General features: G+C 45.0%; 2 protein-coding genes across 3 annotated transcripts; both read right to left on the minus strand.

Moving 5' to 3' along the window:
• Positions 1-2,960: 2,960 nt before the first annotated feature.
• LOC100498609 (chymotrypsin-like elastase family member 2A) lies at positions 2,961-13,244 on the minus strand. The gene is made up of 6 exons (XM_031905456.1): positions 13,182-13,244; positions 10,491-10,579; positions 8,943-9,040; positions 6,989-7,117; positions 3,444-3,580; positions 2,961-3,179 (listed from the first exon to the last, which is right to left on the minus strand). The coding sequence occupies exons 1-6, from the start codon at positions 13,219-13,221 to the stop codon at positions 2,977-2,979; spliced, it is 696 nt and encodes a 231-aa protein (XP_031761316.1). The 5' UTR covers positions 13,222-13,244; the 3' UTR covers positions 2,961-2,976.
• A 2,989-nt stretch (positions 13,245-16,233) lies between these two features.
• Positions 16,234-22,185, minus strand: LOC116412071 (chymotrypsin-like elastase family member 2A). Of its 2 annotated transcripts, none has more exons than XM_031905454.1 (8): positions 22,104-22,185; positions 21,446-21,543; positions 21,208-21,305; positions 20,513-20,641; positions 20,168-20,304; positions 19,622-19,767; positions 17,956-18,108; positions 16,234-16,473 (listed from the first exon to the last, which is right to left on the minus strand). In XM_031905454.1, exons 1-8 carry the CDS (start codon positions 22,141-22,143, stop codon positions 16,456-16,458), a joined length of 819 nt encoding a protein of 272 aa, XP_031761314.1. In that variant the 5' UTR covers positions 22,144-22,185; the 3' UTR covers positions 16,234-16,455. The 2 variants fall into 2 exon arrangements, with proteins under 2 accessions (XP_031761314.1, XP_031761315.1); XM_031905455.1 differs by having other exon boundaries at positions 21,446-21,540; positions 22,104-22,180.

A 22,185-nucleotide genomic window follows, 5' to 3' on the forward strand; every position in this document is an offset into this window, starting at 1 on the left:
GGCAAAACTATAAGTTCCATGCAGGATGTGCCGCTTTGCAGAGCGATTTGACAAAATTGGAAAACTGGGCAGCAAACTGGGAAATGAGGTTCAATGTTGACAAGTGAAAAGTTCTGCCCTTTGGTAGAAATAATATAAACGCGAACTATCTACTGAATGGTAGTGTGTTGGGGGTATCCTTAATGGAGAAGGATCTAGGGGTTTTTGTTGATAACAAGTTGTCTAATTCCAGGCAGTGTCATTCTGTGGCTACTAAAGCAAATAAAGTGCTGTCTTGTATAAAAAAGGGCATTGACTCAAGGGATGAAACATATTTTTGCCCCTTTATAGGTCCCTGGTAAGGCCTCACCTTGAGTATGGGGGGCAGTTTTGGGCTCCAGTCCTTAAGAAGGATATTAATGAGCTGGAGAGAGTGCAGAGACTGCAACTAAACTGGTTAAGGGGATGGAAGGGTTAAACTATGAGGTGAGACTGTCGAGGTTGGGGTTGCTTTCTCTGGAAAAGAGGCGCTTGCGAGGGGACATGATTACTCTGTACAAGTACATTAGAGGGGATTATAGGCAGACGGGGGATGTTCTTTTTTCCCATAAAAACAGCGCACCAGAGGTCACCCCTTTAGAGTAGAGGAAAGGAGCTTCCATTTGAAGCAGCGTAGGGGGTTCCTCACGGTGAGGGCAGTGAGGGGGTTGGGGAATGCCCTGCTGGGGGATGTTGGGTAGGGGGTTCCTCACAGTGAGGGCAGTGAGGGGGTTGGGGAATGCCCTGTCGGGGGATGTTGGGTAGGGGGTTCCTCACGGTGAGGGCAGTGACGGGGTTGGGGAATGCCCTGCTGGGGGATGTTGGGTAGGGGGTTCCTCACGGTGAGGGCAGTGAGGGGGTTGGGGAATGCCCTGTCGGGGGATGTTGGGTAGGGGGTTCCTCACAGTGAGGGCAGTGAGGGGGTTGGGGAATGCCCTGCCGGGGGATGTTGGGTAGGGGGTTCCTCACGGTGAGGGCAGTGAGGGGGTTGGGGAATGCCCTGTCGGGGGATGTTGGGTAGGGGGTTCCTCACGGTGAGGGCAGTGAGGGGGTTGGGGAATGCCCTGCCGGGGGATGTTGGGTAGGGGGTTCCTCACGGTGAGGGCAGTGAGGGGGTTGGGGAATGCCCTGCCGGGGGATGTTGGGTAGGGGGTTCCTCACGGTGAGGGCAGTGAGGGGGTTGGGGAATGCCCTGCCGGGGGATGTTGGGTAGGGGGTTCCTCACGGTGAGGGCAGTGAGGGGGTTGGGGAATGCCCTGCCGGGGGATGTTGGGTAGGGGGTTCCTCACGGTGAGGGCAGTGAGGGGGTTGGGGAATGCCCTTCCTAGTGATGGGGTAATGGCAGATTCTGTTAATGCCTATAAGAGGGGCCTGGATGAGTTTTTGAACAAGCAGAATATCCAAGGCTATTGTGATACTAATATCTACAGTTAGTATTACTGGTTGTATATATATAGTTTATGTATGTGAGTGTATAGATTGGTTAGTATAGGTTGTGTGCTGGGTTTACTCGGATGGGTTGAACTTGATGGACAATGGTCTTTTTTCAACCCTATGTAACTATGTAACTATGTAACTATGATGGAAACCCTTCTAATGAGGATTCAGCTAGAGGACTCCCCCCGAGAGAGGTGAGACGGGGTGCACGAGTTCGGCAGCCCCCACCTGTACTGACATGATACACTGGGAAATCCTTCTTATGTACCACATGCTGGACTTTACCATGCCTGGGTAGGGGCAGTGTCCAATCTGGTAAATATGCTGCCGGTGTTTGCACCACCAGGAATAGACTATTATTGATTCAGTTTATGTGCCTTAGTAAGTATACGGCTGAGTATGTTGCATGCAGTTCCTTTACAGCTAGTGGTTATGTAAATAGGCCCTGTGAGCTAAAGCAGGCCAGAAGATTCTGTATGCTTCAAGTTATTGCATTACTTGGTTATGTTTTTTTATTGTTTGTCAGCCAGGAGGTGACAGTTTTTAAGCAGGGGGAGAATGTAGGGGAGCTGTGTATACTTGTCTCCCCTCTGTGCTGTTACTGTGTAAGGAGGAGGAGCCCCCACCCCCTGTGTAACCTGACAGGAAGGAAGTGAGAGAGGAGTAGCCCCCACCCTCTGTGTAACCTGACAGGAAGGAAGTGAGAGAAAGAGGTGCTGCTGGGAACGAGGAAGCAGATAGACAAGCAAGGTGTTGGGAGCTCACACAGTGCTCTGTATAATAAAGTAATTGGGACCCCCCAGTGGCAGAAAGCCCGCTCTGTTTAGGGTGCGGAAGGAAAGGGGGTCCTGTACAGGGCTCTGAAGAACAAAGCGTGCTCTTCTCAGGGCACGGAAAGCCAAAGGGAGTTCTAAGACTCTGAAGCACTTGCCCCATAAGTGGGGGTTTCCCCTCAGCAGTTCAGAAAGTACCACCTACTGTATGTTATGTGAGGGAGGTTGCCCCTGGCTGGCAGGCTGTATCTATCTCTGCTAATTTAAAGGTATAGTGTCCGCCAATAAATCCATCAACCTTTCCTGTGTTTGTGTGTTGTGGATCAGAGAAGTTTCCCAGGGAGGGTACCGCAGTCCAACCTGCCCTGACCGTGGGTGGAGGCACGCCATTATCAGTGTACCTGCCCTTCCATATAGCGGGGGCACAGGGCTCCTGTAGCGCCACACGCAGGTGAATGCGTGCCATGCACACGGTACATATATATAGTGTCTTTAACATGGACAGGAGTAAAGTGTTGGAAGGGTTACTGCCTGCCCTGCTCTCATTTCCCTACAGAAATAGGGGTTGGTAGCACTAGGTAGGTACCTAATATATAGGGGCAGAGACAGGGGAAAGTGTTGGAAGGGTTACTGCCTGCCCTGCTCTCATTTCCCTACAGAAATAGGGGTTGGTAGCACTAGGTAGGTACCTAATATATAGGGACAGAGACAGGGGAAAGTGTTGGAAGGGTTACTGCCTGCCCTGCCCTCATTTCCCTACAGAAATAGGGTTTTTATGTTTGGGAGTGGGTGCCTTGTTACTTACGTAGCAGCTTGAGATGATGCCGTCCCCCCCAGCGCAGATCATATTGGGCTTTACACTATTGAACCACCAGTCACGCTGGGAACAGGTTGGGAAATCCACCACCAGTAAGAGCCCCTGTTGCAGTTTATCTGGCGATGGGCCATTGGCTGGAATTACAATCAAATATTTAAAATCTGGGTCCAATGGTTGGATAACAAAAATATCTTTACTCGGGGTTGGACTGGCCTGTAGCAGCACCAGAGGGTCTCCTAGTGATCAATGGCCCATTCATGGTCTATAGGACACAAGGTTGTATGGGCTCTATAAGGCTCAATCCAGCACTGTGTTTACGTATATGGGAACATATCATACCTGGGCAGAAAATGTACCACAGTAGGGGGCAAATGAGGGGCATTAAGTGTATGACTTACTCTGGATATTGCCCCAGCCTGTTACATGACAGCCAAATTGGTTGGGAAGGATGTACCCAGCGGGGGGCAAACAGGCAGGCTGGATGGTGTCACTGTAATCCACCTCTTCTTCCAATTTGATGAGCGAGATATCAAACCTGAGGAAAATATATATAATAAGACCCTTTTAAATACAAATAACTCAGTGCATATAGGTAAGTATCCAGTAGAATTGGATCACACTCTCTTTTCTTGGCTGTTACCTGTAATTTGGAATCTAGCAGAACTTGTCCCTTTGCATGAAAGAGACTGGGAACTGGGATTTACAGCTCAGTACCTCCACCTAGTGGCCACTCAGCAATACACCCCCTTAGGTGTGGCAGAAAGCAATAATGCACCCTATATAGAACTGGCTAAAATTCTTGTCAGCACAGAATGAGCATTGTGCCCATTGGCAGATTATGGGGTTGTGAGGCCCCTTTCTTTGTGCAGCTGCGGCCTTCTGGGTCCCTCCAGTCACATGGGGTTGTTGAGACGTTCACTTATGATGGGTTCTGTATATAGGGACACATAATCCCGCTACAAATATGCTATATACAATATGTGAAGTATAAAATATAAGTCTAATATGCCCAGGGTCGGACTGGGGGGGGGTGCACCCACCACAAGGGCCCTGCAGGTGCCCCCACCGTCCACGTTCCCTAACCCCACCCCCTGCAGGGTCCCCCACCCAATGTCCTCCCCTGAGCGTGCATAAGTTTAATGCCCACGGGGATTTTTCCCGGTGTTCTGCCGGCCCAGTCTGACCCTGAATATGCCATCTTATAAACCCACAAGGGCCTGACATGATAGTGCTGACTGGCTGAGCCCCCACATACACTTTGCTGTTTGCACAACTGGAACCACAGAGTAAACAGAAAGTTGTATAAGTGGTGTTATATACATTACAATTATGGTTCTGTGTTACTGAAAGCTCCCACAAGACTCTGTCTTTGATCAATAAATAAAGCATCAGTTATGCTGAGAACCTTATCTTATGGTCTTGGTATATAAGAAGGTTCAGGTAAATTAAAAATGATCAACAGGGCACCTGATTGGTTACTGCCTGCAGGGAGCGAGAACTTCTCCAGTGTAATTATTCCATTAATAAGAAAAAGTAGAAGTGTTAAGAATCACCCCATGTGGCTTAACTCTGAGGTAAAGAAGTTAATAGGGAAAAAAAGGAAAGCTTTTAAGAAATATAAGTCAGAGGGGACAGTAGCTGCGTTTAATGAATATAAACACTATAACAAGTGTGTAAAACAGCAATCCGGAAGGCAAAGATAGAAAATGAGGAGCACATCGCGGCCGAGGCCAAGACTAACCCCAAAAAGTTTTTTAAGTATATTAATAGTAAAAAGATGCAGGTTGAGGGTGTGGCCCCATTGAGTTATAATAACAATATGGTTACAGCGGATACAGAAAAGGCAGATGTGCTTAACCAGTTCTTTTCTTCTGTGTATACAGTAGGGGGAGCCAGTGGGCCAAGTCTCACCCAATAGCTGCACTGTTGCCTCAGCTCCAACTACACAGTGGTTGGCACAGGATATGGTGCTTAAAGGGTTACACACGATAAATGTAAACAAGGCACCGGGGCCAGATGGAATACACCCTCGGGTACTGAGAGAGCTAGGGGCAGAATTGCAGTGGCCCTTGTTTCTGATATTCTCAGACTCTCTTTCATCAGGTATGGTACCTAGGGATTGGAAGAAGGCGAATGTCACTCCCATATTTAAAAAGGGAATAAGATCTCAGCCTGGCAATTATAGGCCTGTAAGTTTGACATCCGTGGTGGGCAAGTTATTTGAAGGCTTGTTAAGGGATCACATTCAAAATTATGTAGTGGAGAATGGCATTATGAGCAGTAATCAGCATGGCTTTATGAAGGACAGGTCATGTCAGACCAATTTAATTGCTTTTTATGATTAGGTAAGTAAGAAGCTGGACAGTGGGGATGCAGTAGATATAATCTATTTGGATTTTGCCAAAGCATTTGATACCGTTCCCCACAAACGACTGCTTTCTAAGCTAAGGTCTATTGGTCTTAGTGAAGTCGTTTGCACATGGATAGAAAACTGGCTACAGGATCGGGTACAGAGGGGGGTTGTTAATGGCACATTCTCTACTTGGAGTAAGGTTCTCAGTGGGGTCCCTCAGGGTTCTGTACTGGGTCCACTTTTGTTTAATTTGTTCATAAATGACTTAGGGGAGGGTATTATGAGTAATGTATCAGTGTTTGCAGATGACACAAAACTCTGCAGACCAGTCAATTCTATCCAGGATGTGACATCCCTGCAGCAGGATCTTGACCAACTGGCAATCTGGGCAGCTAAGTGGCAGATGAGATTTAATGTGGATAAATGTAAGGTCATGCACCTGGGATGTAAAAATATGCAAGCCCCGTATACCCTTAATGGGACTGCACTAGGCAAATCCATAATGGAGAAGGATCTTGGAGTCCTTGTAGATAATAAACTTGGCTGTAGCAAGCAATGCCAGGCAGCAGCTGCAAGGGCAAACAAGGTTCTGAGCTGTATTAAAAGGGGTATAGATTCACGGGAGGAGGGGGTTATTCTTCCCCTTTACAGAGCGCTGGTAAGGCCCCATCTAGAATATGCTGTTCAGTTTTGGTCTCCAGTGCTCAAACGGGACATTATTGAGCTAGAGAGGGTCCAGAGAAGGGCAACTAAGCTGGTAAAGGGTATGGAAAGTCTCAGTTATGGGGAAAGACTGGCCAAGTTGGGTCTGTTTACACTGGAGAAGAGGCGCTTAAGAGGTGACATGATAACTATGTATAAATATATAAAGGGATCATATAATAACCTCTCTAATGCTTTATTTACCAGTAGGGCCTTCCAACGGGCACGAGGGCACCCACTCCGTTTAGAAGAAGGGAGGTTCCATTTAAATATTCGGAAAGGATTTTTTACAGTGAGAGCTGTGAAGTTGTGGAATTCCCTCCCCGAATCAGTCGTACTGGCTGATACATTATATAGCTTTAAGAAGGGGCTGGATGGATTCTTAGCAAGTGAGGGAATACAGGGTTATGGGAGATAGCTCTTAGTACAAGTTGATACAGGGACTGGTCCGATTGCCATCTTGGAGTCAGGAAGGAATTTTTTCCCCTCTGAGGCAAATTAGAGAGGCTTCAGATGGGGTTTTTTGCCTTCCTCTGGATCAACTTGTAGTTAGGCAGGTTAGGTATAGGCATTATGGTTGAACTTGATGGACGTATGTCTTTTTTCAACCCAACTTACTATGTTACTATGTTACTATGTAATTAGGGGAAGCAACAGCCAGGGGGTGCTCTATACAAGTCATGCAACTGGCATTGGGCAGCAGCTGCACAAATGATAATATACTGTATGTTTTTAAACAAGCAGAATGGGCCCCTGATCCAATTGGACCCCTAGACTATAGCCTCGGGGTGCCTAGGCTTGAACCCGCCCCTGATTGTTCCTCCAATACCTCGACTGGAAGCATCACACAGACATCACACAGAAGTATTTTAGCTAGAAGGGAATTACCCATTGGAGAGTTTGTTTGGGTTCCATTTTGAATGGTTAATCAGTTTAATGACGTTGATGGTTTTCTGGCCGGATTCGCTCTGTCGGAGATTATGTTTCCCCAGCTGCACTCTGTAAGTATAGGCTGAGCTGAAAAAAGAAAGGAAAGATGTATTTTCTTTAAAAAAAAGGTATAATTTTCTTTTCAAATTCGAGGAATAAGAACAGATAGTAACTAATAATGTCTTTAATGCAGCCGGGAATCTACAAGTAACATAAGTGTGATGAAGACCTTCAACATTTGGTCTTAAGGCCAACTTGATTATTTCCAAAATCAAAACAATTTAGTAAATGGTGTTAATATCTATTTCTGAGCTTTGCATTGGGTCACTCTGTTGTATGGGACCTGTTATCCAGAATGCTCAGGACCTGGGTTTTTCAGGATCAGGGGTCTTTCTGTAATTTGGATCTCCATAACTCAATAATTTAAATATTGAATAAACCCAATAGGGCTGTTCTGCCCCAATAAGGGGTAATTATATCTTAGTTGGGATCAAGTACAGGTACTGTTTTATTATTACAGAGAAAAGGGAATCATTTAACCATTAAATAAACCCAATAGGGCTGTTCTGCCCCAATAAGGGGTAATTATATCTTAGTTGGGATCAAGTACAGGTACTGTTTTATTATTACAGAGAAAAGGGAATAATTTAACCATTAAATAAACCCAATAGGGCTGTTCTGCCCCCAATAAGGGGTAATTATATCTTAGTTGGGATCAAGTACAGGTACTGTTTTATTATTACAGAGAAAAGGGAATAATTTAACCATTAAATAAACCCAATAGGGCTGTTCTGCCCCAATAAGGGGTAATTATATCTTAGTTGGGATCAAGTACAGGTACTGTTTTATTATTACAGAGAAAAGGGAATCATTTAACCATTAAATAAACCCAATAGGGCTGTTCTGCCCCAATAAGGGGTAATTATATCTTAGTTGGGATCAAGTACAGGTACTGTTTTATTATTACAGAGAAAAGGGAATCATTTAACCATTAAATAAACCCAATAGGGCTGTTCTGCCCCAATAAGGGGTAATTATATCTTAGTTGGGATCAAGTACAGGTACTGTTTTATTATTACAGAGAAAAGGGAATCATTTAACCATGAAATAAACCCAATAGGACTGTTCTGCCCCAATAAGGGGTAATTATATCTTAGTTGGGATCAAGTACAGGTACTGTTTTATTATTACAGAGAAAAGGGAATCATTTACCCATTAAATAAACCCAATAGGGCTGTTCTGCCCCCAATAAGGGGTAATTATATCTTAGTTGGGATCAAGTACAGGTACTGTTTTATTATTACAGAGAAAAGGGAATCATTTACCCATTAAATAAACCCAATAGGGCTGTTCTGCCCCCAATAAGGGGTAATTATATCTTAGTTGGGATCAAGTACAGGTACTGTTTTATTATTACAGAGAAAAGGGAATCATTTAACCATGAAATAAACCCAATAGGGCTGTTCTGCCCCAATAAGGGGTAATTATATCTTAGTTGGGATCAAGTACAGGTACTGTTTTATTATTACAGAGAAAAGGGAATCATTTAACCATGAAATAAACCCAATAGGGCTGTTCTGCCCCCAATAAGGGGTAATTATATATTATATGCTAGATGGTCTTTCCGTAATTTCAGAACTTTCTGGATACCAGGTTTCCGGATAAGGGATCCCATACCTGTATAGTGATCGAAATTATGGAAGGACTGCTTATCTGGAAAGCATAAGCAGTCTGGATAACAGGTCCCATACCTGTAAGAGCTGTTTTGGAAAGGAAACCGTGTGTATGGGAAAGCTACATTCACATCTACTCATCTCTTCAGAAGGGAATTTTAGTAACAAGAGACTGTACAATCTTGTACTGGTGATCCAGGAAAAGAAGGAAAGGGTAAATGTGTCCAGTAATGACATACCTGATACAGTGAGCGGCAGTTAGAACCCAGTTGGGTGCAATGAGGCTCCCCCCACACGTGTGATACCAGTATCCATCATAAATGTACTGCAGGGACAACTACAGAAGGGAAAAAGTGGATTTTGGTGGAGGCGACATGATCATGACCCCCCTGGTCTATACTATATCACTGTCATATATTTACAGTTTCACCATTAAGGCGACTGAGGATTTATTGAAACCTGATCAATGGAACAGTGGTATTTGGAATTGAGTTCAAGGCTCCTTAGGACATGGACCCAAAGCCTCTGCTTGAAGACCCCATTAGGGCAACACTGTAATAGAGTGACGGGTACTAAGTTGCTTCTGGGGCACATAGACTTCTCAGCACTCTAGCACAGCCTTTCCCTAATGGGGCCTCCAAACAGAGATTCGGGTCCAAGCCTGGAGAGTGGGTCCAAGCCTGGAGAGTGGGTCCAAGCCTGGAGAGTGGGTCCAAGCCTGGAGAGTGGGTCCAAGCCTGGAGAGTGGGTCCAAGCCTGGAGAGTGGGTCCAAGCCTGGAGAGTGGGTCCAAGCCTGGAGAGTGGGTCCAAGCCTGGAGAGTGGGGCCAAGCCTGGAGAGTGGGTCCAAGCCTGGAGAGTGGGTCCAAGCCTGGAGAGTGGGTCCAAGCCTGGAGAGTGGGTCCAAGCGGCACGATTGAATGGTTTCAACCTTAAAGGAACAGTTCAGTGTAAAAATGAAACTGGGTAAAATCGACTGTGCAAAATAAAAAATATTTCTAATATACAGGGTCGGACTGGGTCGCCAGGACACAGGGAAAAATCCCAGTGGGCCCGGCCCTAGTGGGCCCCGTCGACCCAGACCCGACCCTTGCTGGCGCTCCCCCTGCCCGACCGTTCCTCCCCTGACGCATTAAACTTATGCAAGCTCAGGGGAGGATGTTGGGTGGGGGTCCCTGTGGGGGGTTAGGGGACGGGGCCGGCGGGGGCACCTGCAGGGCCCCTGAGGCGGGAGCCCCGGTGGGCCCTGCACCCCCCAGTCCGACCCTGCTAATTAGTTAGTTAGGCAAAAATGTAATCTATAAAGGCTGGAGTGGGCAGATGTCTAACATAATAGCCAGAACACTACTTCCTGCTTTCAGCTCTCTAACTGCTTAGTTAGCCAGTAACTTTAGGGGGCATATGGGGCATAACTGTCAATTAGTTTGTGAGCGCACAGATTCAAATGCAAACTAACTGAGCAGTTATGTCCCATATGCCCCCCCCCCCCCTCAAGTCACTGATTGGTTACTGACTAACTAAGAGCTTAGAGAGCTGTAAAGGAGGAAGTAGTGTTCTGGCTATTATGTTAGACATCTGTCCACTCCAGCCTTTTTAGATGAAATTTTTGCCTAACTAACTATAATACAAATATTTTTTTATTTTGCACAGTCTGTCTGTTTTACCCAGTTTCATTTTTACCTTGAACTGTATCTTTTAGACTCTCCCAGAATTCACAAACTCTGCTTTCCCCATTGCCGCTACTGTGCGCTCATGTTATTCATCCCAGAAATTGTAAAGATAACCGACCTGCCAGGGCCAACTGTGCGGAACGGCCTCTTCCCCATTGACCACTCGGGAGACAGCCGGTGAGTAGGTGGCAACACCACAGCCATGAGCTGCCAGAAACAGAAAAAGACTGTTTAGACTGTTTAGTGCCCACATTGAGGCCATACAGGGCAGGTATTACTGGTGACTTGGCCACTCTACGCTTAATAAGCAGTGTATTGGTTGGCGTATTGCCCGGTTATAATATATGGTTTGAGATCCTTGCAAAGACCACATAGGCCCATTGCAATACAAAGGTGCCAGACTATTGAATCTGGAACCCCACAGGAGGGGCACCGTCCATCATATCCAATTGTTTCTTTTTTTTCAATTCTTTCTTCATTACAATTTCCAATAGTTTATAAAAAGATTGAGAAACAAGAAGAAACATAAGAAATACAGAGGATTTACACTCTTACAATTAACCAGACTTATTATAAAATTCTATCCAGGGCTTCCATATGTTATTATACTTGGCCATTTTTTCCTTTTTCCTAGCCAAAATTTCTTCCATGTATTTAAATGCCTCCACTTCTTTCTCCCACCCCTCCCTATTGATGCCCTCCATATGTATTGGTTGGTGTATTGGACCAAACTAGGGTCTGTCTGATCAATATATGGTTTGAGATCCTTGCAAAGACCGCATTGCAATACAAAGGTGCCAGACTATTGAATCTGGAACCCCACAGGAGGGGCACCGTCCATCAAAGATCTAATTGTTTCTTTTTTTTCAATTCTTTGTTCATTGCAATTTCCAATAGTTTACAAAAACAGAGAGAGAAACAAGAAGAAACATAAGAAATACAGAGGATTTACACTCCTACCCCCTAAGGACATTTAACCAGACTTATTATACAATTCTATCCAGGGCTTCCATATGTTATTATACTTGCCCATTTTTTCTTTTTCCTAGCCGAAATTCCTCCACTTCTTTCTCCCACCTCTCCCTATTGATGCCCTCCATATGTATTGGTTGGTGTATTTGATCAAACTATGGTCTGTCTGATCAATATATCGTTTGAGATCCTTGCAAAGACTACATAGGCCCATTGCAATACAAAGGTGCCAAACTATTGAATCAGCCTAATCTGGAACCCCATAGGAGCGGTGCGGCCCATCAAAGATCCAATTGTTTCTTTTTTTTCAATCCCTCCATATGTATTAGTTGGTGTATTGGACCAAAACTAGGGTCTGTCTCATCAATGTATGGTTTGAGATCCTTGCAAAGACCCCATTGCAATACTAAGGTGCCAAACAATTTTATCAGCCTAATCTGGAACCCCACAGGAGTGGTGCGGCCCATCAAAGATCCAATTGTTTCTTTTTTTTCAATCCCTCCATATGTATTAGTTGGTGTATTGGACCAAAACTAGGGTCTGTCTCATCAATGTATGGTTTGAGATCCTTGCAAAGACCCCATTGCAATACTAAGGTGCCAAACAATTTTATCAGCCTAATCTGGAACCCCACAGGAGCGGTGCGGCCCATCAAAGATCCAATTGTTTCTTTTTTTTCAATCCCTCCATATGTATTAGTTGGTGTATTGGACCAAAACTAGGGTCTGCTTGATCAATGTATGGTTTGAGATCCTTGCAAAGACCGTATTGCAATACAAAGGTGCCAAACAATTTTATCAGCCTAATCTGGAACCCCACAGGAGTGGTGCGGCCCATCAAAGATCCAATTGTTTCTTTTTTTTCAATCCCTCCATATGTATTAGTTGGTGTATTGGACCAAAACTAGGGTCTGTCTCATCAATGTATGGTTTGAGATCCTTGCAAAGACCCCATTGCAATACTAAGGTGCCAAACAATTTTATCAGCCTAATCTGGAACCCCACAGGAGCGGTGCGGCCCATCAAAGATCCAATGGTTTCCTTTTTTTCAGTGCCTCCATATGTATTAGTTGGTGTATTGGACCAAAACTAGGGTCTTTCTGATCAATGTATGGTTTGAGATCCTTGCAAAGACCCCATTGCAATACAAAGGTGCCAAACAATTTTATCAGCCTAATCTGGAACCCCACAGGAGTGGTGCGGCCCATCAAAGATCCAATTGTTTCTTTTTTTTCAATCCCTCCATATGTATTAGTTGGTGTATTGGACCAAAACTAGGGTCTGCTTGATCAATGTATGGTTTGAGATCCTTGCAAAGACCGCATTGCAATACAAAGGTGCCAAACAATTTTATCAGCCTAATCTGGAACCCCACAGGAGTGGTGCGGCCCATCAAAGATCCAATGGTTTCCTTTTTTTCATTGCCTCCATATGTATTAGTTGGTGTATTGGACCAAAACTAGGGTCTGTCTCATCAATGTATGGTTTGAGATTCTTGCAAAGACCGCATTGCAATACAAAGGTGCCAAACTATTGAATCAGCCTAATCTGGAACCCCACAGGAGTGGTGCGACCCATCAAAGATCCACTTGTTTCTATACTTCTATATACTTTACTAAACCTATCTACTCAAAGAGGACAAGCTTGTAAGAACCCATAGCTTTTGTCAGACTACTACAGGTAGATTCATAGAAGGAAATCGCTCAGACTACTTTCATTCGTTACAGTGCTTATTGGAAGGTACCATTATACATGATAATTCCATCCCTTTACAGTCCTTGGAATAGTTACACAGAAATAACGTATAATAATATACATATAATAGCCCATAACCCTACCTGCAGCCACGCACAGCGCTAAGACCAGCAGAGGAGTCATGTTCCTGACTGGGACCTGCGGTGTTTACGCCGTGGGCTTTATTTATACATTACCTTTATCAATGTTTTGCCATTTTTGTTGACACAAAATGGGGCAGGAGTGTTTTTTTCCACCCTCACAATATTTGCCTGACCTTGGTAAACTTTTCCATCTGACAGTTTCGATGTAGGGACAATCCTGTATCGATATATTTAGAACTGCAAAAACTGCAGTTAAAAATGAATGTATTGAGTATGGACAGGATAGCTTTCTGCCCCCACCACCGGTTGGAAGAGTGGCCAAAGGAGCCATTGTACTGCCTACAAAGCAAAAATGATAGTGGGCTTATGCACGGCAAAGGGGACTGGGCACTAGTCTCCTTGGGGTGGAATTTCAGGACCCAGAGCACTGGAAATTGATGGGGGTAATTAGGCACAAAGAGTTAATCTCTCCGGAGTGAAGAACAACCCTGTAAGGCTCTGCTGGGTCTTGAACTTGGGACCCTCTGGCTGCTTTCCTTAACCACTGATAGACTCTTTTCTTTTCCTTTCACCTTTAGTTTCTTTTGGTTTTCCTGCTCTGTCCCAGCACTCCTGTTGGTGGGGTTGGCCAGCCAATCAGGACCAAAGCCTTGCTCACTTCACATCCTGGGCCTGAGCATTGGCCCAGTTACCTGATCTCTGAGTTATGGTCCCTAGCTCTTGTACCCTGGTCTGGCTCCTGTCTGCTCCATGTTTTCACCCCTGTTCCTGCTCCAGTCCACTCTCTCAACTCAGTTCTACACCTGCATTGTTCTTTTCTGTCTTAAAGAAGAAGGAAAGGTGAAAACTAAGTGAGCTTTATCAGAAAGGTCTATGTAAATACAGCCACAAGCACTCACAGAAACGCGGCACTGAGTCCTCTATCAAAAGAAACACAGGATTTCTTGTCTTCTTTTTTGGGAACATGTTCTTTGGTATCAGACTTCCTCTCTTTTAGGGCTCCTTCAGGTTTGGGGCTTGAGTCTGCTCAGTTCTCTTCTGCTCCCCCCTCCCATAAGAATGCATAAGAACTCACTTGCCCCTCCCTTAGGAATGTGTGATCTGAGCTTCCAACGGCTATAACTGCAGCAGGGAGCTACCAAGACCAAACTAAAATGGCAGCTGCTATTGGAGGGAGCTTCTAAGGCTGTTACTCAGGTATGGTAAAGCTTTCTGCAGAATAAATATAGGGTTCTAGGTGGCACTAATGTGGCAAATCTATAAGCAGTAAAATGCCAAAATGACTTTCTTTTTCCTTAACCGATTTTGTTCTCACTCCGGTCGGACTTCAGTCTCCTCTCCATCTCCGTCCCTCCCCATCCAGTCACTTCTACGCTCACTCCATCCAGTCATTATCTCTACAGCCTGAAAAAAAAAATTCTTCATTACATAGTTACATAGATACATAGTTACATAGGGTTGAAAAAAGACCAGAGTCCATCAAGTTCAACCCATCCAAGTAAACCCAGCACCCACAACCTATACTGACCAATCTATACACTCACATACATAAACTATATATATACAACCACTAGTACTAACTGTAGATATTAGTATCACAATAGCCTTGGGTATTGTGATTGTTTAGGAAATTCATTAGATTTATGGGGATTTCATTTCTATGTACAGTAATAACGAGTCACATCCCAGGGGGTCATATAATAAAACAAGCAAATAAGGGGGCAAAGGAAAGCAGTAAGCAAAAACGACCAATCAGAAATGAGCTTTAATTGTTTTAGATGACTCTGTGTAATAAAAGGACACTCTGGATACAATATTATCCATGGTCAATGGGATTTGGATACTTTCTTATCCAAAGGGGCATTTTTTTGCCATGGGTGAAAGTTATTGCTTTGTGGAAGCTTTTCCGGGGGGGGCAAATGACTGCCAGATGTAACTTTAAGAGACAGATTTCAGTTTTTTTTAAATTTTTTTAAAAATCTTTGCCCCACTCTGAGCACATAATTGGTAATTTGTACATTTGTGCTACTGTACTACAGTTCTAATAATGAAAGCAAGCAACTCATTGGCTGAAATGGATACTTCCGTACCTACAGTACATGTCTATTCTATGTGTGTCTCTTACAGAAATAAATGTACTTTTTCCCATGTATTATCTGTTAATGTTTCAAAACCATCAGTTCCCAACCTCACTTTTTCTCCCAGTGGAGGTCCCGTCAGTCCAAACATAGGATAAAGGTGAATTTCCCCTTGAAATTACCAATCTGCAACTGCCGTAGGTAGATTTTGGACCATTTGTCTTTGTGTTTTGCCTCCCACTTGGCATAGGGATGTGGTTGCTAGGGTCCCACCTTCCCTAGGCTACGTTGTGGTTTGAATGCCAACGTGGACCTTTCCATTGCAGTGTCCTATGTAGGACTAACATCATGATCTTGGGTCCTATAATATCCAAATTGTGGGAACAATGACCAGTTCAGCCTCTATATATATATATATATATATATATATATACTAAAATCACCAATCAATTTGGACCCCTCTTCTGTGCCTCTATTTAGATATAGCTCCCAGTAAACTCCGCCTCCTGGTTGGTTGCTACGAGTTACTAGACCTGTAACAAACTTTTCACCCCCTTAGAAGCTTATCTAGACATTTGTTGCAACAAGCAGAAATTAGGAGGGAATTTGCCAAAAGAGCATCACAGGCTTTTTTCCAAAGCCTTAGTTTGATGGGACAGGAAGTTGCCGATTATGGGCGAATGAATATGATGTCACTTCCAGTTGCTTCCTTGCCAGCCTCTCTATTGTACCTGCTTCTGTAGCAACAAACAATAATGCAATATAGAAACAGAAACAGCTCATTGGCCGCTGCCACGGCACCTCTATGTGGGGCAATATAAGACTTTCAAACCCCCCCCCCAGGGTCCCCCCAAATCCCTTGATACAGTTTACAAACATGTGTAAAATATGTAAGTGCATATATGTTTGTGTACAGGGGCTGAATTGTGGGAATCAGTCTTTGTGTAAAGGGAAAGTAACCGGACTCATTTGGGAACAGTCATATTTGTTTTATTGATGACAGACAAAGCAATTTTTTTTTCTTAAATTAAGAGCTTGTTTCTACATTACATAACTAATGGCCCCGTGTTGTTTATTAACCACAGATGGTATCCTGCCCCCTTACACTTCTATACAATTAATATCAAACAGTTGGAAGTTACAATCTTCTACGACGCCGGGGAAAGGGGGGCTCCGGGGGGGCTCTCATTAGTGTCTTAGTTGTTGACCATAATCTGAAAGGTCAGAAAAATCATTAAAAAAACATCATTTAGGATATGTGTATATATATATATACAGTGTAATACACAAGAGCCATGGATACCCTGTAAATGTTATCCTTATAAACAGTGCTTAGTGATGTCATCAGTTATAAACGGTGCTTTGTGATGTAATTCCTGTCATAGACTCACTGAAACTTGTGTATTATAATAAATAAAGTTATGCATCACATCACTGGAATGGGCGGAATGAGTTAGTAGGCGAGACTGGGAGGGAGTGGGAGGAGGGAGGGAATGAGTGGGCGGGACTTGGAGGGAGGGAGTAAGTTAGTGGGAGGGAGTGTGGGAGCGAGTGAATGGGAGGAGGGACTGGGAGGGAGTGAGTGGGCGGAGGGAGGGAGTGAGTGGGCGGAGGGAGGGAATGAGCAGGCGGGACTTGGAGGGAGTAAGTTAGTGGGAGGGAGTGTGGGAGTGAGTGAATGGGAGGAGGGACTGGGAGGGAGTGAGTGGGCGGAGGGGGGGAGTGAGTGGGCGGAGGGAGGGAATGAGCAGGCGGGACTTGGAGGGAGGGAGTAAGTTAGTGGGTGGAGGGGGGAGTGTGGGAGCAAGTGAATTGGCAGAGGGACTGGGAGGGAGTGAGGGAGTGGGTGGAACTGGGAGAGAGTGAGTGGGCAGAGGGAGGGAGTGTGGGAGTGAGTGAATGGGCAGAAGGACTGGGAGGGAGCGAGGGAGTGGGTGGGACTGGGAGGGAGTGAGTGGGCGGAGGGAGGTAGTGTGGGAGTGAGTGAGCAGGCGGAGGGACTAGGAGGAAGTGAGCAAGTGGGACTGGGAGGGAGGGAGTGAGTGAACAAGCGGAGGGACTGGGAGGGAGGGAGCGAGTGAACAAGCGGAGGGACTGGGAGGGAGGGAGCGAGGGAGGGAGCTAGTGAGTAAGCGGGCAGAACTGGGAGGGAGGGAGTAAGGGAATGAGTGAGGGATGGGGAAGAGAATGAGTTGTGGGGGCGATGAAAGTTCCTCCGCAGGCCCACAAACTCTAGTGTTATGCCACTGGTGCCCCGGCAGGGTCCAGGTGATTATTATTTAAATACACTGCTGTGTAGCCATGGGAGAAGTCATTTAAACTGAAATAGGGCTAAATAGCACAGGTTACGTAGCAGCTAATGGTTAAGCTCTGTAGAACACCATTGTATTCTACAGAGCTTATATCTGCTAATGTAACCTGTGCCTGTTTTCCTTTTTTCTAGCTTGATTGGCTGCCCCGTGGCTTGTTTATATAAACTATAGAATAGGCTTTCTGAAGCAAACGCTCCAGTCTTACCAGGGCCAGGCAATGGTGCATTATATTTTAATTACTTTAAAACACTTTCATTTTTGGGTGTTACTGTTCCTTTAATTCATAGGAACAAAGCTGTTTGCCTTCAATCACAGGTGCTTTGGACTCACAGGATTATAAAGTGTTCCTATACATGCCCCCGTGCTGCAGGGCCACATTCTCACCTGGTCTATCCAGCTGTTGTAATCGGAGACGCGAGTGAAGACCGAGGGCTTCTTGTTAATATTGCACCCCGAGGCTGAGCCGAAACTGACCACCCCGTGGACCTCCCAAACTCCGTCAGCGTTCTTGCAGTTGAGCGGCCCCCCAGAGTCCCCCTGTCAGAGAGAACAGGAATATCATAAATGGAATTTTGTTGAAATTCTTTGGGATTAGTTCCCAGAATTCCTCTTGTTTATTTGCATACATATGAGGCAGTCTCCTCAACCCTAATGATCTATCTGTGGATACACACTCCTGGCTCTCCCTAAGTTGATCAGAAAACCCTGCATTACATTGATGAGTCCCAAAAAGAGCAAAAATGGTCTGTATTTGGGAATGTGATCAGCTATTATCCCGGGTTTTGCTTTAAAACCCAGTAGGTGAGCTTTAGCCTGTAGGATAAACCCATTCAAATGGAAATTTGTTGAAATTGTTTGGGATTAGTTCCCAGAATTCCTTTTGTTTATTTGCATACATATGAGGCAGTCTCCTCAACCCTAATGATCTATCGGTGGATACGCACTCCTGGCTCTCCCTAAGCTGATCAGAAAACCCCGCACTACACTGATGAGCCCCAAGAAGGGCAAAACCGGTTTGTCTAAGGGATGCACTGATCTGCCCCTCCTCACTGCCGGGCAGAGAGGCACTTGATCCTCTGGCCGGGGGCCGGATTGCATATTGAGCCTGAGTCGAAGTGCCCCAGGCCTTGCGAACCTGAGGTGCCCTAACTGTCACGGGCAATGCGGGTATGCACACATCCTCACTTTATATGCTTTCCACTCGCTCTTATGTCCTGGGCCTTTTGGCTAGGGCATAAAAATTTTTAAATTCCGGCCGATAGGCTGGGGCAGGTCACTGCACTTTTTATGAATTTTACCCCACCCCTATTTATTTTTATGGTACTTACGCACTTTTGCACTTTTTTGGATTGGGTGCTTACCCTTCGGGGCTGCACTAATCTAGGGGAGAGATGTGTGGCCATTAGGCTCCTTCTCTCCCTGAAACCGGCCCCTGGAGCGGGCGCAAATCGGTGCCGGGATCTCTTCGGAGGTCCACTGATGTCCAGATCTCTCCTTTACTTCGGTGGGGAGAGAGATGGAGAAAGGGACTCCCCTAGCCTTGCGGTGAAGGGAGTCTGAAGACCCTTGCCTCCTCCTGTGCCTTTTGGCTGGGGAGGTCGGGGATAAAGGGGCTCACCCTAGCCTTCGGGCGAAGGTGAGTCTGAAGACTCCTTTTCACTTGTGCCTTTTGGCCGGTGCCCTGAGGTTTTTATGGACTTGGGTCCCTTTTGGGACTAAGTCAACTTGCACCCACCTGCACTTGCACGTTTTTTGCACTTGGGTGATATGAAGCACCCTCAGGCTTCAATAAAAAAAACCGGTCTGTAGTTGGGAATCGGATCAGCTATTATCCCGGCTTCTGCTTTAAACCCAGTGGGGGAGCTTTAGCCTATAGGATAAACCCATTTAAATAGGGTTTTCTTTGAGCTCTTGGGAATTAGTTCCCAGAATCCCTTGTGTTATTATTCAGACAAATGATTTCTGAGTGCGTGAAGTTGCTCTCCATGCCCAGCCCTTGCATATCTTCCCCCTACTGCCTGTTTGTCTCTTCTTGTGCCTGGTTACTTACATAGCAACTCGCCACGTTGCCGTCCCCACCGGCGCAGATCATACTGGTCTTTACGTTTATAAACCACCAGTCCAACCGGCGACAGGTTGCATAATCCACTATCTTTAACAGCCCCTGTTGCAGCGTCGCTGATGGAGGCCCTTCCGCTGAAATAATAATCAGATAAAGTGTTCACATATAAAAAGTCTTGGGGGCAAATCAAATCCAGCACCCCCAGTTCTGGTTAGCGACAATTAGTCTGATTAAAGCAACAAGAGTTCTAAGTTGGAACAAGTTCACCAATTTCTGGAAGAGCATGGCAATGGTAGGCCCTTTGCAGCCCATATGGATGATTTTATATATAAAATTATTCTTTTTCTAGTTGATTAACCTACAGGTTTTATATGGGACAGTGGTAGATAGCACTTTTGGGGGGACCTATTCCAGGCAAGGGGGTATTATTTATATGGTTAAAGAGTAAAGGGCTACAATATGAATTAGGCTAACGTATTATTTCCATTGTTACATGAGGAGAGGCAAGTGAGGGGCATTAAGGGTATGACTTACTCTGCAAATACCCCCAGCCTGTTACATAGCAGCCAAATTGGTTGGGAAGGATGTACCCAGCGGGGGGCAAACAGCCAGGCTTGATGGTGTCACTGTAATCCACCTCTCTTTCCAGTTTGAGGAGTGAGATATCAAATCTGGAAATGGGAAAAGATTGATAATATTAAACCTATAAATACAACGGCGGAAAGTACATGCTACAAGCCCCTCGCATTGCCTTGGGTGCCGATACCCTTGTTTCCCGCAATGGTAAATGAACTCTAATTCCAACATTGATTGATCAGAAACCTCTTAGCTATTGGCTGGTTAAACACATTACACACCCCTTAGCTAGAAGGACATTACCCATTGGCCAAGTTGTTTGGGTTCCACTGAGGATGGTTAAAAAGTCCAATGACGCCGATAGTTTCCTGCCCATCGTTAAACTGTTGGAGGTTGTGTTTCCCAAGTTGCACCCTGTAAGTATTCTCTGAGCTGAAAGGAAAGAAGGAATGGAATTGTTTGATTTGTTTTGTGAAAGAAATAGATTGAATAGTAAATCACATGGCAAAATGGAGTTTAGAATAATTTGCAGGTTTATATGTGTGTAATCTAGGGCCCTATCTCTATGTACAAGTGTAACCAATGGTGCAACTAAAGGTTCATGGGCCCTGGGGCAAAATCAGGGATTTGACTGGTTGCCATAGGTTAGTGGCTGTTTATGAATGAGCCCCAGTCATGGTGTATGGGATGTAGTTAAAAGTCATCTTAGAAGCTTCTGTCTAATATAGTAGTTGGTGGGATGATGGGAACCATAGCTTAGGAACTGCTGGAGGAACAAAACCCGCACTTTAGGAACCCTGCTGATACGACATTAAAGCAAAATGAAATGAGTTATGGAGCCAATACATTGACTTTTATTGTTGAATACGAGTATGTTCCAATTGTTAGTTGTGTATTGAACAGACTGTTTGTGATTTTCATTCATACTGAATTGTAATCGTCCTCTTCCCCTAGAAAATTAAAAAGGTGAATGCGCTCAGAACCCAGTAATGACATACCTGATACAGTGAGCGGCAGTTAGAACCCAGTTGGGTGCAATGAGGCTCCCCCCACACGTGTGATACCAGTATCCATCATAAATGTACTGCAGGGACACCTACACAGGAATAGAAGGAAGGGATAGCTTCACATCTCCACTGGATATAGATACACGGAAACATTACTGTATTGGCCAATGAGCCATAGCTCCAAGAATATATATATATACGACAAGTAGAAATTGTACAGATAACTGACCTGCCAGGGCCAACTGTGTGGAGCAACCTCTTGCCCATTGACCACTCGGGATTCAACGGGTGGGTAAGTAGGAACGCCACATTCTTGCCCATAGGCTACTGGAAACAGAAAGGTAACAGTAAATGTCTAGTCCTTTGCAGGTAGAATGTTTGGTTGCTATGGGTATCTGCCTTATTATTATTATTATCATTAATAATAACCCATATTTATAAAGCACCAACCCATTCTGCAGTGCTGTATAATAAGTGGGCGTATAGATTAAACTTACTGATTATTTACAGAACAATAACTGATACAAGAGGTAAAGAGCGCCCTGCCCAAAAGAGCTTGCAATCTAAAAGTTAGTGCAAATTTGCCAGTTTTATTACCTAAGTGATCCCAAGGCGTCACCTTTTTATTCTTTATTTCTAGTTCTTGCTGGGATCTCAGGGATTAACTGTTTATTGTCTGTCTATAACGTGTGATTTCAGCTTTTCCCATTGCCGCCCACTCGTGGGGATGTCACGGACTGACAGAAAGGGAGCCTGAGCAGCTTGTTAGATAGATATTGCAGCACGGAGATGGAAGGTTTAAAAAGTACCGTAATAAATGATAATTACACCCTTTGCCTTCCCTTTAAAAGGTTCCATAGAAAAAATCAAGCTGCCCATAACCCTACCTGCAGCCACGCACAGCACCAAGACCAGCAGAGGAGTCATGTTCCCGACTGGGACCTGCGGTGTTTATGACTTGCCCTTTAT

Source organism: Xenopus tropicalis, chromosome 7 (genome assembly GCF_000004195.4).
Source record: "Xenopus tropicalis strain Nigerian chromosome 7, UCB_Xtro_10.0, whole genome shotgun sequence".
Lineage (NCBI taxonomy): Eukaryota > Metazoa > Chordata > Amphibia > Anura > Pipidae > Xenopus > Xenopus tropicalis.